Consider the following 17,566-nt stretch of genomic DNA (forward strand, 5'->3'; position numbering starts at 1 on the left):
GATGTAAGGAAACAATGTTCTTAAGATGCTTAGCACAGACACGTTCTTGTGTGTGTCTCTTCTGGTAGTGAGAGTTTGAGCGTAATTATGGAATTATTGTTAGTAGATTTATATTGCATACCTATTGATTTATTTTCATGAATTGTAGTGATAATATTCCTAATAATATTTTAGAAGCCTAAAAAAATAATTGTTTCCCCAAGGTTCCCTAGAAATCGACTCATCTGCAAAGGAAAATAGATAAACAAAAAATCCCGGCATAAACACAGTCTCAGTGGTGATTGTCATTTGAGAATGTAACCACTGCTTATCACGCATATTCACAAATGTATTCCAAATGTGACTTTATACCACATTGCAAACAGTGGCTGAAAGAGTTGTCACCCATATTACCTAATTGAAGGAGTAGTTGAGATTCTAAACAAAGTCCTTAATTTTATTTATTATTGCATTCAATTTAAAATAAGCTTTTTAAAAAATTTTGTAAGATAGTCTTGACTGGGGATTGTCTTTGTATCACTAGTGCACAATGCCTCAAACCTGTGCTAGCAACCTAATATTTTGTTGAATTTAATTCATAATTATTTATGCAACCTAGCATCTGTTGTTAATGAAAGGACACCTGAATGATGATAATCTTACCTATTCATAAAATGGATAACAAGATGGCCAGTAATTCAAAGTTCAAGAATTTTTTATGTCTCTCTACTATCATAAATAACTTACAGTTGTAAAGTACATTGTGTAGATTATACTTTGGTTTGGCTATCAACTGAAATTCTCAGAATAAATTTTCTTAAAGACATTGTGTGGAAATTTTTTGTTACTATCATTAAGTAAGGGTTTTTCAATTTCGGATTGATATCTATCTTACCTATTTCCAAAAAGGAGTGATTGGCTTTGTTAAAAATTAAAAACGTGGAACCAATTGCACAAAGGTACTTGAACATAAAAATAGATCTTCTTGTAGCCGAGTAATAAGAATATGTTACAGTTCTTAGGAAGATCGGTAGGGGAAGAAAGGGATAAAGAAAGGGGGGTAATCAGAAGGGGGAATAAAGCATGAGAGACTATGGACTCTGAGAAACAAACTGGGGACCTCAGAGGGGAGGGGGCTGGGGGAATGGGATAGGCCGGTGATGGATAGTAAGGAGGTACGTATTGCGTGGTGCACTGGATGTTATATGCAACTAATGAATCATCGAACTTTACATCAGAAACCAGGGATGTGTACTGTATGGTGACTAACATAATATAATTAAAAAACATTAAAAAAAAAAAGAATATGTTACAGTTCTGCTATCAGAGTTATATTTTGTGGTCCTCACTGAAATATGATTTCAATCTTATTTCTAAGAATACGAAGTGTTCTTTTTTTTTTTATTATTATAAAAGCAGTACGTAATCATTTAGGAAAAAAATTCAAACAGTGTAATAGTACCCTTCCACCTGCTCTCCCTCTCCCAGAGGTAGTCACTGCTAACTATTCTCGGTGCATCCTCTCAGGTTTTTGTTTCTGCGCACATATGTAAACACACTAACAGAACTCTAATTTTTTGTACAAATATATCAGCAACTTTTTGTTTTCAGTGTATATTATGTGGTATATCCATATTTTTGTATTCATAATACACTTTATTCTTTAAAAAAAAAAAACTGTTGTATTCCATAGTGTGAATGTATCATAATTTATTCCTCTAGTGGTAGATTTTTATATATTCACTATTTTTTTGCTATTATAAATAATGTATTAAACATTTTGTACATTATAGTATACCTTACACATTGTGCAACATTTTCTATAGGGAGGTTTCACAAAAGTATAATTGCTGTCAATTTAAGTTCCCAAAGTTCACCCAAGTTAGCATGAAATCCTTTTTCTGTTTCATTATTTAACGTGTACCATTAATTTCTTTCAAAATTCCTTAAAGTTTCAAACAAATAGTTGAAATCTTGTGTTTGTTTCCTGATCTAACTAAGGATATAGAAATGAGGTAGTCTGGGTAAAAGAAGGATTTCAACTGGTGTTGTCTATTTTGGCTTATGGTCCATTTTATTAGATAGTTCTGAAACTAATTGACTTAAAATATTAGAGAAGTTGCAAGGACAATACAGAGGATTTAACATTTTGTGGAATTTCTTTATGCATGTTATTTATTTTGGGGGAACTATTTGAAGATAGGTTACATATATCTTGTCCCTTTACACATTAATACTTCAGTGTGTAATTCTGTAACCATGGCACATTTATCAAATATAGGAAATTTAACAGTGATACAATGCTTTAATCTATAATCCATATTACAGTTTTCTCAGCTGTTCCGATAATGTCTTTTATCATATTTGTTTTTCTCAGTCCAGGGTTCAGTTCAGGATCATTCATTGCATTTAGTTGTCATGTCTCTTAGAATCCTTGAATTTATAACAGCTCCTCAGCCTTTATCTTTTATGACATTGTCATTTTTTTAAGAGTACAGGCTATTTTATGAAATGTTCTTTAATTTGGATTTCTGATGGGTTGTTATGGTAAGATTCAGGTGATGCATTTCTGACTTGAATATTATACAAGTGCGTTCTCCTCAGGGTACCACATCTGGAGGCCTGGAATGTCCATCTGCCATTTATTAGTGATACTTATTTTGGTTATCTGGTCCAGTTGTGGTCTGGCTTCTCTGGTATGTAGTTAATATTTTTCACTTTGCAACTAATAAGCTGTTGGTGGAGAGACACTTTGAGATCATGGACATATCCTGCTCCTCATCACCCTTCACCCCTAGATTTGGCATCTATTGATGATTTTTGCCTGAAGCAGTGTTTACTCTGAAAGTTGAAAAATTGTGATTTTTCTCCCCAGTTCTATCACTACCTCTATTTAACAGTCAGCATTCTAAGAACTAGTCCTCCCTTTACTCCAATATGTATGTCCTTTATTAATAGTATGGACCCATGGATTCTTATTTTATGAAGTGTCATGACCCATTATAGAACATACTTATTTTCGTGTTCAAATTTTACCAGATTTGGTGAGTGGGAGCGCTTCCTTCCTTTCTGTCACAAGTTATTTTAGACTTATACTTTCCTTTTCCCAATTCTAGAACCAGCAATTTCTCCCAGGAGCCCTGGTTCATTTTCAGTGGGAAATGGTATTTTGAAACCAAGATCTGGGTGCTAGATGTGCTCATTGCCATTGGAGTGTTATTGCTTCCTGGCCTTTTCAAAGAAGATAATTGAGAAGAATGTATAAATATTTAGAAATCATAATTTCATACTGATGTTCCCGATTTCATTCCAGCACCAGAGTTCTGTCCTGTCCTCTTCCTTTCCTTTCTCCTTTCCTTTCCTGATTCTAAATTTGTATTTCTCATCTACCTCAGTGAGAACCTTGGCTCCCAACATTATTAATGTTTTTTTGTGTGTGTTGATTTTTTCGGTTTGTTTGTTTTGCTTGTTCTTGTAATTTTCAGAATTTCTGTACCCATACTATTGCAGAAAACAAACCTAGAATAAAGATTCAAAATGAGATTGATTCCCTTATACTAAGGGTGTGTGGTTGGAAACTCTTCAAAAGCTATTGGAGTAGGGTTTTCTGGCTTTTTTTTTTTTTTTTTTTTTTTTTTGGTTATTTTTACCCCCTCTTCTCTAAGGTAATATTATTTATTTGAAAAGCAGCTGGATTCATTTGTTTGTGTTTAAATTCAGTTCCCTCCCTTCATTTTTATTTAATTATATATTTTTGAATGCTTATAAAATTAACAGGCTTCCAAAAGTCAGAACTTTACAGAGAGATGTATCAAAAAAGTGTCACTCCATTTCTGTCACTCCACCCATTTCTCAACATACCTTGTAGGTAACCAGTTTCATTGTTTTCTGATTTATCCTTGCTAAGTTATTGTTGCAAAATTAAGCAGATCTATATAAACTTTCATATTTTTCTTTCTGACACAAAAAGTACTATGCTATATATACTGTTTTGCACTTCACATTTTAAACTTAATATATTATTTTAAAAATCAGTAGTATCAATTCATAGAGTGCTTCCTCATCCTTTTTAACAACTCAGTTGTACTCCATTGTGCATGTATACCCCAGTTTTTTAAGTTTCCTGGATTTGCTTTTGGACTTGTATTTATTTCCATTGATTTATTTGTTTATTATAGCAGTAATATCTCATTGTCTTAATTCAGTGAGGAATTGAGTCTTGATGTATGGTAGAGTAAGCATCCTGTTTTCTTTTTCAAGATTGTCTTGATGATTTCTGGTCCTTTGCATTTACATATAGATTTTAAATCAACCCGTAGTTAATTACCAAGAAAAGGTAAGATTTTTGTCTGCTTTGAGTCTATAGGGTGCTTTGGTGAAAATTGATTTCTTTATAATACTTGTATTTTCTAATATATGAACATAGTAGATCTTTCCATTTATTTTGGCCTTCTTAAATTTCTCTTAGTCATAGTTCTCAGTGTAGAGGTCTTACACAACATTCACTAGATTTTCCCCAAGTATTTGATGCTACCATAAATTGTACTGCCTTTTTAAAGAATTTTTATTTTATTTTTGAAAAATTTCAAACTTAAAAGTTGTAAGAATAGTATAATCAATTAATGTATACCATTCATCTAGTTTTACCTTTTATTAAAATTTGCCACATTTTCTTTATTACTCTCTCTACTTGGTAATGATTTTGCAGAACCCTTTAAGATTAAATTGCAGGCATCATGACCCCTTTTCCTCTAAATAATTAAATAACTCCAAAAAATGAGAACGTTTTCTTACCTAACCATGGTAAAATGATCAAATTGAGAATATTTAACATTAGGCTTTTGTCATTTTTTCTATAATATCCTTAGTAGCAATTTCCCCCATCTAAGACTGCACGTTGCATTTAGTTGTTAGGACTCTTTAGTTACCTGTCATTTGGAGCAGTTTTTCATTTTTTTCTTTATATTTCATAACTATGAAATATTTGAAGAGTATAAGCATGGCTTTTTTGGAATATCCTTTATATTTGTTGCTTTCCTATCATTAGATTCAGATTAATGCATTTTTGGTCAGAATACTATATGAATTACGTGTTCTTGAAGCATCATATCATAAAGCACAGGATGTCAGTTGCATTACTGGTGACATGACTTTGATCACCTGGTTAGGTGATACCTGCCAAGTTTTCCACTGTCAAGTTTTCATTTTTCCTATTGTAATTAAGTAATTTGAGAGGAATAAAGAGACTGTTTGAGACTGTTAATATCCTGTTCCTCATCACAGTTTTCACCCAGCATTACAAGCATCCATTGACAGTATTTGACCAACTTACTACTATGGTAGTTGCAAAATGGTAGTATTCTAACTCTGTCATTCCTGTTGAATTTGTTAGTTGGCGTTCTGCTTTAGGGAATTGTAGATTTCCCTTCTCTCTCTCTCGCTTTCTTTCATTATAAGGATTTTGCAGACTTCAGTCAATGGGTCTTATCCGTTATTGTTACTGCTTATCTTGATGCTCAGATTGTCCCAAATTTGGGCGGTGGGAGCTTCTTCAGGCTAGCTCCTTGGTCTTTTCAATGTTTCCCATTTTTCATTTAAAGCATTTTCTCACTTTCTAGCATAAAAAATGTTCTGTGTTTATCTTGTACTTTCTGTGTTCCAGCCCTGGAACAGGCTTACTTTTCTTCAAGAACCTGATTCCTTTAGGGATAAATGGTATTTAAAAGCCAAAGTATGGGCACCAGGTATACTCATTGCTCCTTGGGTGTGGTTGCTGTTTGTCCTTTCAGCAGATTGGACTAAGAAATACATAATTTCATATTTTTTAAAAATTTGTGTTCATACTTATACCTATAATTTAAACCTAATACCACAGGGTTGTTCTTTACCCTTCCCTGTTCTATATTTACATATCCCTTCTTTCTCATTGAGAATTCTGTCTTACCCAAAACATCAATATATTTACTCATATTGAAATATTTAAACTAACTTTGCTTTCCTGGAATAAGTCCACATGGTCATGATAAGTTATCCTGTATATATTGCTGGATTAGGTTTACTGATGTTTCATTAAATATTTTTATGACTGTGTTCATTTGAGATGATTGGCTATAATTTTCTTATAAGTCTTTGTTGGGGTTTTTAAAAAGAATGTGCTGGTTTCATAAAATTAGTGGGGAAATGTTCGCCACTTTTCTGTTTTCTGAAAAAATTTGGTAGGAATGCTGTTATCGTTTTCTGTAAATGTTTGATAGAATTTACTTTTGAACCCATTTTGGCCTATAATTATCTCAAGATATTTAAAATTATGAATTCAGTGTTCTTCGTAGACATAGGGCAACTCAGAGTTTTTACTTCATGTGTTTTAATAATTCATGTGTAAAGGAATTTATTCATGTTATTTAAGTTGGATTTATTGGTATGAAGTTGTCTTATGCCTTTAATGCTTATAGCATTTATAGTGATATCCCATCTTTCATTTATTCCTAATAATGGTAATTTATGTTTTTTTCTTGATCCATTGAGCTAGAGTTTTATCAGTTTTATTGATCTCAGAGAATCTTTTTCATTTATTTTTTTTCTGTTGTCATTCTTATTTCATTGTTTTTGTTTTTATTTGCTCCTGTCTTTCCACTTATTTTGGGCTAATATATTACTTTTTTCTAGCATCTTAAGTTGGAACCTTTTTTTCTTTTCTTTTTTCTAATACGAGCCTTTAAAACTACTCATTTTCCTCTAAGTACAGATCAGTACTTCAGGTGCATTTCACAAATTTTGTTATGTTAGTTTTCATTATCATTTAGTTAAAAATATATTTTTTTAAGATTTTATTTATTTATTTGACAGAGAGACAGCCAGCGAGAGAGGGAACGCAAGCAGAGGGAGTGGGAGAGGAAGAAGCAGGCTCCCAGCGGAGCGGGGAGCCCGATGCGGGGCTCGATCCCAGCACCCTGGGATCACGCCCTGAGCCGAAGGCAGACGCTTAACGACTGAGCCACCCAGGCGCCCCTAGTTAAAAATATTTCTTAGGGGCGCCTGGGTGGCACAGCGGTTAAGCGGCTGCCTTCGGCTCAGGGCGTGGTCCCGGCGTTATGGGATCGAGCCCCACATCAGGCTCCTCCGCTGTGAGCCTGCTTCTTCCTCTCCCACTCCCTCTGCTTGTGTTCCCTCTCTTGCTGGCTGTCTCTATCTCTGTCAGATGAATAAACAAAATCTTTAAAAAATATATTTTTTAATTTCCCTTGTGAATTTTGATCCGTGGATTAATTACAAGTGTGTTTACTTCTCATTTCTTTGGTATTTTCCCAAATATCTTGTTATTTCCATTATGGGCAGAGAATATTCAGTCCTTTTAAATTTAAACTTGGTGTTTTTTTTTTTTATCATTCAGCACATGGTCAGTCTTGGTAAATGTTTCATCTGTACATGAAAAAAATGTGTATTCTGTTGGATATAGCATACTGTACGTGTCAGTGTGGGTAAGTTGTTGATACTATTTGGCTTTATGTGTCACTTCTGATGTTCTGTATGCTTGTTTTATCAATTATTGAGAGAGTAATTGCAGGTTTGTCTATCTTCTCACTTCTGTCAGTTTTTATTTCATGTATTTTGAAGCTCTTATTAGGTACACACATTTAGGATTGCTGTGTCTAAATGAATTGACTTATCATTATGAAATGTCCCTTTTACATATAACATTCTTTTTTCTTGAATTCTGTGTCTAATATTAACATAGTCTGATATATAGTAATATTAATATGTTAACATTCTTATGAATGGTACTTGCTAGTATATTCTTTTTTCTCATCCTTTTACTTTTAACTTATCTGTGTCTGTGTCTTTATATTTAAAATGTCTAGGAGTTTGTATTTTCTATCCTATTTAGAATTCCCTGGCTCTGTATTTTTAGGTTTTTCATTAGTTTTAGAACACTTTAGACATTGTCTTGTCAAGTATTTCCTCATACCCTGTCATTTAAGATTTTTTCCTTTCATCTTTTTCAATAACTTGTTTACATAATTGATATTATATACAATATGTAATCATTTTAGCATATTTGAATTTCTCATGTCATACATTTTTTCTAATAAAAGCAGTGAGTTTATTATAGAAACTTTTGGAAAACCTTACCAAAAAAGAAGTAAAAATTACCTAGAATGTTCTAGCCACAGACAGAAATTTTAACATGCATTTATTTTACATAGTTGTAATCCCACTAACTACATAATTTTTCATTGTGGTAAAAAACACATTAAATTTACCATATTAACCGTTTTAAGGATACAGTGCAGTAGTACTAACTATACAAACATTTTTGTGCAACATCTCTCTTAGAACTTTTTCATCTTGCAGAAGTGAAACTCTGTATTCCTTGAAAAACAAATCCCCCTCTCCCTCCTTCCAGTACCTGGAAACCAGCATTGTAATTACTGTTTCTAAGAGTTTGACTACTTTAGATAGCTTATATAAGTGGAATCATGCAGTATTTGTACTTCTGTGACTGTCTCATTTGACTTAACATACGCCTTCAAGGTTCATCCATGTTGTAGCTTGGAGTAAAGAATTGCCTTCTATAAGACTGAAAAATATTCCATTGTATGTATATACTACATTTTTTTTAAATCTTTCATCTGTTGATGGACATTTAGGTTACTTCGACTTCTTGGCTATTGTGGATAATAGCTGCAATGAACATGAGTGTGCCTTTTATTTTTTCTAGGATTCTAATAGTTATCTTAGACTGTTTGATGTTATTCCACAGATCTTAGGTGCTTTCTTCTAATTTTTTCCACTCTTTCTTTCTTCTGTTTGTGTTTCAGTGTGGGTAATTTCTGTTGACCTGTCATCAAATTCCCTGATTCTTTTCTCTTCTATATTATGTCCACTGATGAGGCCACAGAAAGCATATTTTTGTCTCTTTACTCTTTTTCATTTCTTTTTTTTAAATTTAATTTATTTTTTTATTTATTAGAGAGAGTGAGCAAGAGAGGAGAGAGCACAAGGGGGGTAGGCGGAGTACAGACTCCCTGCTGAGCAGGGAGCCTGATGTGGAACTGGATCCCAGGACCCTGGGATCATGAGCTAAGCTGAAGGCAGGCGCTTAACCGACTAAGCTACCCAGGTGCCACTCCGTTTTTCACTTCTAACATTCCATTTGACTCTTACAATTTCTGGGCTGAAATTCCCCATCTTTGCATGCATGTTATTTACCTTTTCTATTACAATCTTTAACATGTTAATTGTGCTTATTTTAAATTCTTTGATAATTCTGACATCAGTGTTTTTTCCCTTGCTTTTTCATATGTTTTGTAATTTTTTATTAAATTCTGGACATCACATGTGAGACCGAAGGCAAACAGTATTTATGACTGAAATGAATATGCCTCTTCTGCTAGGCAGTTAGTGTTGGTGATTGAGCCAGTCTAGTCAGGAATAGAGCCAAGTTTGAATTTTGTTGTTATACTTACTTTCTGTTATGAACTGAATGTTGTGTTGCCCCAGATTCATACACTAAAAGAACAACCTTCAATATGTTTGTATTTGGAGAGGGTCTTTATGGAGGTAATTAAGATTAATGAGGGCATAAGGGTGAGCCTGATCCAAAAGGATAAGTGTCCTTATAAAAGGAGACATGAGAGAATACGTTTTCTCTCTCACTGCCTCCACCTTGTGAGGACAAAATGAGAAGGCAGCTGTCTACAAGCCAAGAAGAAAACCCGCATCAGGAGCTGATAGGCTGTAATCTTGATGTGTGACTTCTAGCCTCTAGAATTGTGAGAAAATAAATTTTTGTTGTTTAAGCCACGTGGTCTACGGTATTTTATTATGGAAGCTGAAGCAGACTAATAATACCTTCAGTGCACCACAAGCTTGCAATTTTTCTGTTGTAATCTTTTGTTTAGAGTGGGGTTGCTTTGCCAGAGGATTTTTCTCAACATTCCTGTTTAGCCCCTTTATGTCTTCCTTGTGCACTCATGCTTCAGAGATAGTTTTTCTCCATCTTCATGCCTTTTCCCCAAGTGTAGATTACTGTTGCTTATTACTTGGTGATTACTAGCCTGATGCAAGGCTCTGGGGGGTGTTTCTTGCTGTCTTGGTCCAGCTTGTGAATATTAGGTAGGCCCTATGACCCTGAGTCTTGGGATGGGGTTTTTAGGTTTCTGTATCTTAGGTGAAAGTAGAAGTCCAGAAATTTTTTTCTGACCTATTCTCTTTTCTCCTTATGATACTTACTTGAGCCCTATTGTGTTCTAACACATGAATTTGTGAAATCTCAGTATTTGAAAATTTTAAGATTTTAGCATATAAATTTGGCAGTGAGTCTTCATGGTATAGGGACAGGACCAGTGCTGGTACATATGTGATGGCTTTAGGAAAAAGCTCCTCCATTGAGCGGACTGATTGCCCCTTCCAGCTCCAGGCTTGGTGTCTGATTTCAGTCCCCACTTTTCCCAGTGGCTATTTGCCCTCATATTATCTGTACATAGTGCATCTGAATCAGGAAAAATTTTTACTTGCTTTCTTATAATAAATGAGAGAAACTTATAAAAAAGTTACAAAATAGGAAATTCATATAGTCCCACCTTAACATGTATGTTTTTTTCTGTTTACAAGAGTGGAATCAGTTTACAGTACTTCTTTTAACTTCTTGTTTAGCTATAAATTACTTTCTCCCAGGAAGATGGTTACTGAAGAATTTCTATAAAATTTAGAAATACAGTCTAAATTTATTAGAAAGTCTGAGAGGGCTCTAGGGGGTATAGTAGTTCAAGACAATGAAACCACACTTCAGAATTTGTGTTCTGGTGCTTTGCATATAACAAGCACTGAAATGTATTGGGAATGTTAAAATTTCTGAAATAAGGAAAAAAAAACCCTTAATTTTTATGAAAGTGGTTTATCGGTAACTTTAGGAACACATCTATCCTGTGATGAAAGGTGTACTATTACCAAAGCATTAAAAAATAGCTGATTTTTATTCTGTAGGTATCCTGCAGCATCCAGATGGCACAGTTTTGAAACAGTTACAACCACCTCCAAGGGGTCCAAGAGAGCTGGAATTCTATAATATGGTAAGTGAGGTAAGATTTGTTTCATTGTATTTAGCTTTTCATAGTTTTCTGATGACTAGGTAAGAAATACATTTGACAGCATGTCCTGGTATATTGTGTATGTGACTGAAACAAAAGCTTTATGAAATACAATGCTTACCTTTACTGATACAGTCTAGTATTTTCCACTGCACTTCATTTTTAAGATTTATGAGCTGGGGAGGGAGAAGGGCAGAGGGAGAGGCTCTCTAACAGACTCTGTGCTGAGTGAGGAGCCCAACTCGGGGCTTGATCTTATGACCCTGAGATCATGACCTGAGCTGAAATCAAGAGTCAGCTGCCCAACTGACTGAGCCATCGAGGTGCCCCTACTCTACTTCATTTTTTTAAAGATCCTTATTCTGATCTGCTAAATTGATTTCAGTTAATGGATTTTGACCTACATTTAAAAAACCCCTTAACTGAGAGCCCATTTGTATTTCTCGGAAGTGCTGAGTCTAAATAAGTGTTTTTATTTTTACTACAGAATTTTTTTAGAACCTTAAATGTGCCAGTGTGTACCGTGAATCTCCAAGTGTGGAGAGGGGGAAAGGGCTTACTTAACATTTAATTAACTCTATGACTAGGAATACTTTTTAGTACATTCACAGTGTTTTCAACCATCCACTCTGTCTAGTTACAAAACATTTTCATCACACAAAAGAAAATCCTATACCTGTTAAGCCATCCCTGGCAGCCATTAATCTGCTTTCTATGGACTTAACCTATTCGGGATATTTCATATGAATGGAGTTATACAATATGTATGTAGCTTGTTTTGTTTAGCATAGTGTTCTTTTTTTCTTTTTTTTTTTAAGATTTATTTACTTAGAGAGAGAGAGAGCATGAGCAGAAGGGGGTGAGGGTGAGGGAGAAGAGAATCTCAAGCAGACTCCATGCTGAGTGCAGAGCCTGACTTGTGGCTCGGTCTCATGACCTGATGCAACGGTTGCTTAACCAGTTGTATCACTCAGGTACCCCAGCATAATGGTTTTAAAGCTCGTCTACATTATAGTACGCATCAGTACTTTGTTCGTTTTTATGGCTGAGTAACATTCCATTTTACTTCCATACCCCATTTTGTTTATCCATTCACCCATTGATAGACATTTGGGTTGTTTTCACCTTTTGGCTTTTGTAAATAGTGTTGCTATGTACATGCATGTATAAGTATTTGTTTGAGTACCTGTTTCCAATTTTGGAATTGGTGGGTCATATGATAATTCTACATTAAACTTTTTGAGGAACTGTCAGTGTATCCCAGAGGGCTTTACCATTTTATATTTTCACCAGCAATATATGAGGTTTCCAATTTTCCCTCATCCTCCCCAATACTTTTTAGGGTTTTAGTTTGTTTGTTTCTTTGTTTGTTTTTAATGGCCATCCAAGTGAGTGTTGAAGTGGTTTTTATTTTTTGTGTTTGGTTTTGGTTTTGTGTTTTTGAGTGTGCAGTGTTAATTTCATTGCAGTTTGTTTGGTTTGCGTTTCCCTAATGGCTAATGATGTTTAGCATCTTTTCATGTACTTTCTATGTGTATTTCTTCTCTAGAGTAATGTCTCTCAAATCCTTTGCTTATTTTTTCATTGGGTTGTCTTTTTTATTTAGTTGTAGGAGTTCTTTATGTATTCTAGATAAAAGTCCCTTATCAGATAAATGATTTGCAAATATTTTCTTCCATTCTTTGGGTTGTCTTTTCACTTTCTTGGTAGTGCTTTGAAGCACACATGTTTTAAAATTTGGAGTCCAATTTATCTGTTTTTCCTTTTGTTGCTTGTGCTTTTGGTGTCATATCTAAGGTCATGAAGATTTATGCTTGTGTTTTCTTCTAAGATTTTGTAGTTTTAACTCATTTAGATGAAAGTAGAAAAAAAACAGTACAAGCCAAAACAAAAAACAAGTATTACTGTAGGGGCGCCTGGGTGGCGCAGTCGTTAGGGTGTCTGCCTTCGGCTCAGGGTGTGATCCTGGCGATCCGGGATCGAGTCCCACATCAGGCTCTTCCGCTGTGAGCCTGCTTCTTCCTCTCCCACTCCCCCTGCTGTGTTCCCTCTCTCGCTGGCTGTCTCTCTGTCACATAAATAAATAAAATCTTTAAAAAAAAAAAAAACAAGTATTACTGTAAATGCTTTTCCAGTATTAACTTGTTTAATCCCAACAAAAACCTGTGAGTTAGGTACTGTATTATCCTCATTTTATATATGTGCATACGAAGGCATGATTAGTTGAAATAATTTGACCAAGATCATTCAAATAAGTTAATGATGGCCCCAGAATTTGAATGGATGCAGTCTAGCTCTAGAATATGTGCCTTTAACTGCTACACACGGCCTCTTTTTTGAAGAATGTATTTTATATTCACTCTGTAAAAGTCTTGTACATAATTTGTTCACTTTATTCTTGGTACCTCATTTTTTGTTTCTATTGTAAATAATATTTTTTTCAATTAAGTTTCCCAATGATTGCTAATATACAGGAATGAAATAGATGTTTGTATTTCTTTTATCTAGTAATCTTATTGAACTCTAACAGTTCTAATTGTTTCCTATGTAGACTGTTAAAGCTACTGTGATTGGAAGGGTTTTTTGTTGTTGTTCCTTTTGAATCCATATATTTCTTTCAAGTACTTCCAGTTCAGTGATGAATAGAAGCAATGATGGGGGGCAGGGAGGACATCTTCCTCTCATTTAACAGATGTGCTTCTAATATTTCTCCTTTTAAATATAGCTTTCTCTCTTAAGTTTCTGATAGATACTTCTTCCCAGATCAAGGAAATTGCTTTCTCTGTGAGTCAAGACTCAAGAAACAAGTGGTGTACTCAGTCAGTTTAATAAAAGGACTGTTTACAAAGGTGTGGTCACAGTTGAAGGCCACCTGCAAGAGATAATGCTATACCACCCTTGGGCCTGAAAGGGCAAAGAAAGGGAGTGGTTACTAGAACTCATGGAAGGTAACTATACAAGAAGACATGAACTGAGAAGGAGGGAATTAGAGAAGTAAATAATCTGACCTCAACACTTTTCCTACCCTCCACTGTCTTGTACCATTAAGAGACAATGGCAGGAGGACAAGGGATGCTCACTGACGCAGTTGATTGAAGTTAGCTTCTTGGAAAAAGGGGAAGATAAACAACATCCTCTCTATTTTTATTTCAAGAAACTTTTTAAGATATGAATGGGTATTGGATATTTTTCAGCTACCTTTTCTGTATCAATTGAAATGATTTTATGAGTTTCCTCTTTTAATCTGTTAATGTAAATGCCATAACTAATCTATTATCACCTTTCATTTTTTGGAGTAAAACCTGCTTGTACATGTCCTTTTAATTTTTTTTTAATAATATGCATTACTGGATTTTGTTTGCTAGTATTTTATTTAATATTTCTTTCCATGTATTCTCAAAAATGAGATTGAATTATTATTTTCTTCACATATTTTCATTGTCTGGTTTTGACATCAGGTTTCTTATATCTTCATAAAATGAATCGAGGGGCATTTCTTCTTCTATTTCATGGAAGAATTTGTATCAGATAAGGATTTTGTTCCTTAAGGGCTTGATAGAACTTAACTGTAAAACATCAGTGTAGCCAGTTGTTTGCCTCTCTTTTTTCCTTTCTTTTTTTCTATCCTTTTTTTCATTTCATTCCTTCTTTCCTGGAAAAGGATTTTCTTTTTAAGATTTATTTATTTATTAGAGAGAGAGAAAGTGTGAGCAGGAGAAGGGGCAGAGGGAGAGAGTATCGAAGCAGACTCCCGATGAGCATGGAGGCGGACACAGGGCTTGATCTCACGAGCCATGAGATCAGGACCTGAGCTGAATCTAAGAGTCGGATGCTTAACCTATTGAGCTACCCATGCACTCCTCAGAAGGGATATATGTTTAACTACTGATTCAGTTTTTTTAATATCTTGACTTTTTGTCAATGTGATAGTAAAATATAGTTGGATTATATGACTCCTTTTATATTCCTAATATTAATTGTTTATTTGCTGCTTCTATCTTTTTCTTGATCAGTTTGGCCCCCAGCATTTTTAGAGTATAATGGTAGGGGAAGGGAGAGGATGCCAGGGTTTTTACTGTTCAGTAGTTAGATTTTCATTTATTCTCCCTATTTCAGTACGGTAACTCTGTCTTCATCTATGCTGAGTCCCTAAATTCAGAGATCCTTTGGTTCAGGTCTTCAGATTGGACCTTTATGAATACAAAACATCACTGCTCAGTTTAATGCTTTTGGTTCCCTCTTTATTTTAGACCCCTATGAGTTTCCTTTTCTCTTCCTTGGGAGCTCAGCTATGCATTTAAGAAAATGTTTATTATATTTTATCCTACATTTCTCTAGGTAGAAAGTTTTATTTTATCACCCCCCCAAAATATTTAAAGTAAGAAGAGAAAGTTTACCTTTATGTATACTCTTCCAGTTCTTTTATCGTTTTTACTTACAAATATATCATGGACTTCAAGTACATAGAGATATACTTGGTTCCTCCATCCTGTTATTATGTCATCGTGAACACTCTGCCCTCACTGATGTTATGCCAGGAACAAAGGGTTGATAAGATATGCCCTTCTCTTAATTACCTTGGCCTAGAAGTGACTAATACCACTTCTACTCACGTTCCAATAGGGAAAGCTGGGAAATACAGTATATCACATGGATATTTGGTCTCTGTCACACTTGAGTTTATTCTGTAGAATTCTGTTTTATGTGTAACTACTTGACATGAATATGGCTTGACAAATATAATTAGAATTGTAATACTAAGATTTCATAAGCATTTTACACCAGTGAACTTTAATGGTTTTGGATAATTAGGTATCCCATATTGTGAGAATTCATTGGATAACATGCCTTACAAGCTGTTTTTATTTTTTATTTATTTATTTATTTATTTTTTAAAGATTTTATTTATTTGTTTGACAGAGATAGACAGCCAGCGAGAGAGGGAACACAAGCAGGGGGAGTGGGAGAGGAAGAAGCAGGCTCATAGCGGAGGAGCCTGATGTGGGGCTCAATCCCGTAATGCCGGGATCACGCCCTGAGCCGAAGGCAGATGCTTAACCGCTGTGCCACCCAGGCGCCCCTTACAAGCTGTTTTTAAACCAAAAATATTTTCTTTCCCTCTTCTTCTAGGAAAAAACTAAGACTCTAGTTCTAGGATGTGTGAACATTTCTAGTATTCTGTAGAATTGTTACTGTTATAAATTAAGGAATTAAATGAGCAATAATTAGACTTACATTGAGTTAAAGGATAATTTTTTAAAGATAAAATCATAACTCCCCAGCGCCCAGGTGGCTCAGCTGGTTCTGTCTTCAGCTCAGATCCTGATCCTAGGGTCCTGGGATCAAGCCCCGCATTGCATCAGGCTCCCTGCTCAGCGGGGAGCCTGCTTCTCCCTCTCCCTCTGCTGCTCCCCCTGCTTGTGCTCTTTCTCTGTCTCTCTCTGTCAAATAAATAAATACAATCTTTAAAAAAAATCATAAGTCCCTTACAGATATAAAATAAATATGTGTTAAAGATTTTGTTAAATTCATTATATAATGAGGGAACCAAGCAGATACTGAAACTGGTTCAAAAAAGAAGCCAAAGAAGCACAAGTTTATAAAGAATAAAGGGAAGTTGAAATAATTATATATGTTCTGTCCTCCCATGAGGGGTGGAGAGTGGAAGGAAGTGAGCTGAACCTCTTCTGGCCTGAATTTATTTACATTTCTATGGACAAGAATTATTTAGCATTTGCTGAAAGTTTTATCTACAACTTACTTAGTTGTAAAATAGTTCAAGGATGGTGAAAGGCTAGAATTAGATAACCAAGAAAAATATGCTCTAAACAATACATACTTTTTTGTTGGAGACACACAGTAATCTTTTTTTGCTTCCAAATGTATTTTTTAATTGAAACTCATACCAGATAAATTATGATTATTCAACAGTATCGTTTTATTTGAGAAATGTGTAGGGCAGTTGTAAAGCATTATAAGAAACTACCATGCAAATGTTGTATTTTCTTTCTTTCAGGTTTATGCTGCTGACTGTACTGATGGTATTCTTTTAGAGCTACGAAAATATTTGCCAAAATATTACGGCATCTGGTCACCTCCCACTGCACCGAATGGTAATCTTTTCTTGAAAATCTGTCCTTTGATGTTAATTCATGAGAGTGGCTTTTTATTTTTATTTTTTATTTTTTTTAAAGATTTTATTTATTTTTTTTGGAGAGAGAGAGTACACAAGCAAGAGGTGCAGCAGGCGGAGGGAGAAGCAGACTCCCCACTAAGCAGGGGAGCCCGACGCTGGACTTGATTCCAGGACCCTGAGATCATGACCTGAGAGTGGCTTTTTAGAAGGCTTTATATAAAATTAAGTCTAGTTTCATACAGACAAAATATGTGTTTTTCTTTCTAGTCTTTTCTTTACTTCATTAAGGAAATCTTACTAATACTTTTTTTTTTTTAAGATTTTATTTATTTATTTGAGAGAGAGTGAGAGAACAAGCATG

At 34.7% G+C, this 17,566-nt stretch overlaps 1 protein-coding gene across 2 annotated transcripts in view; it reads left to right on the top strand.

The window, feature by feature from the left end:
* Positions 1-17,566, top strand: part of IPMK (inositol polyphosphate multikinase) — a 43,462-nt gene that overhangs the window by 1,970 nt on the left and 23,926 nt on the right. The window contains exons 2-3 of one of the 2 annotated variants that reach the window (XM_008695899.2): positions 10,966-11,060; positions 17,086-17,182. In XM_008695899.2, the coding sequence (XP_008694121.2) occupies positions 10,966-11,060; positions 17,086-17,182 (192 nt within the window). The remainder of the gene's footprint in view (positions 1-10,965; positions 11,061-17,085; positions 17,183-17,566) is intronic. The other variant, XM_008695900.2, reaches the window with a different exon arrangement.

The sequence above is a fragment of the Ursus maritimus genome, unplaced genomic scaffold, assembly GCF_017311325.1.
Source record: "Ursus maritimus isolate PB19 unplaced genomic scaffold, ASM1731132v1 scaffold_7, whole genome shotgun sequence".
In the NCBI taxonomy this organism is placed as follows: domain Eukaryota; kingdom Metazoa; phylum Chordata; class Mammalia; order Carnivora; family Ursidae; genus Ursus; species Ursus maritimus.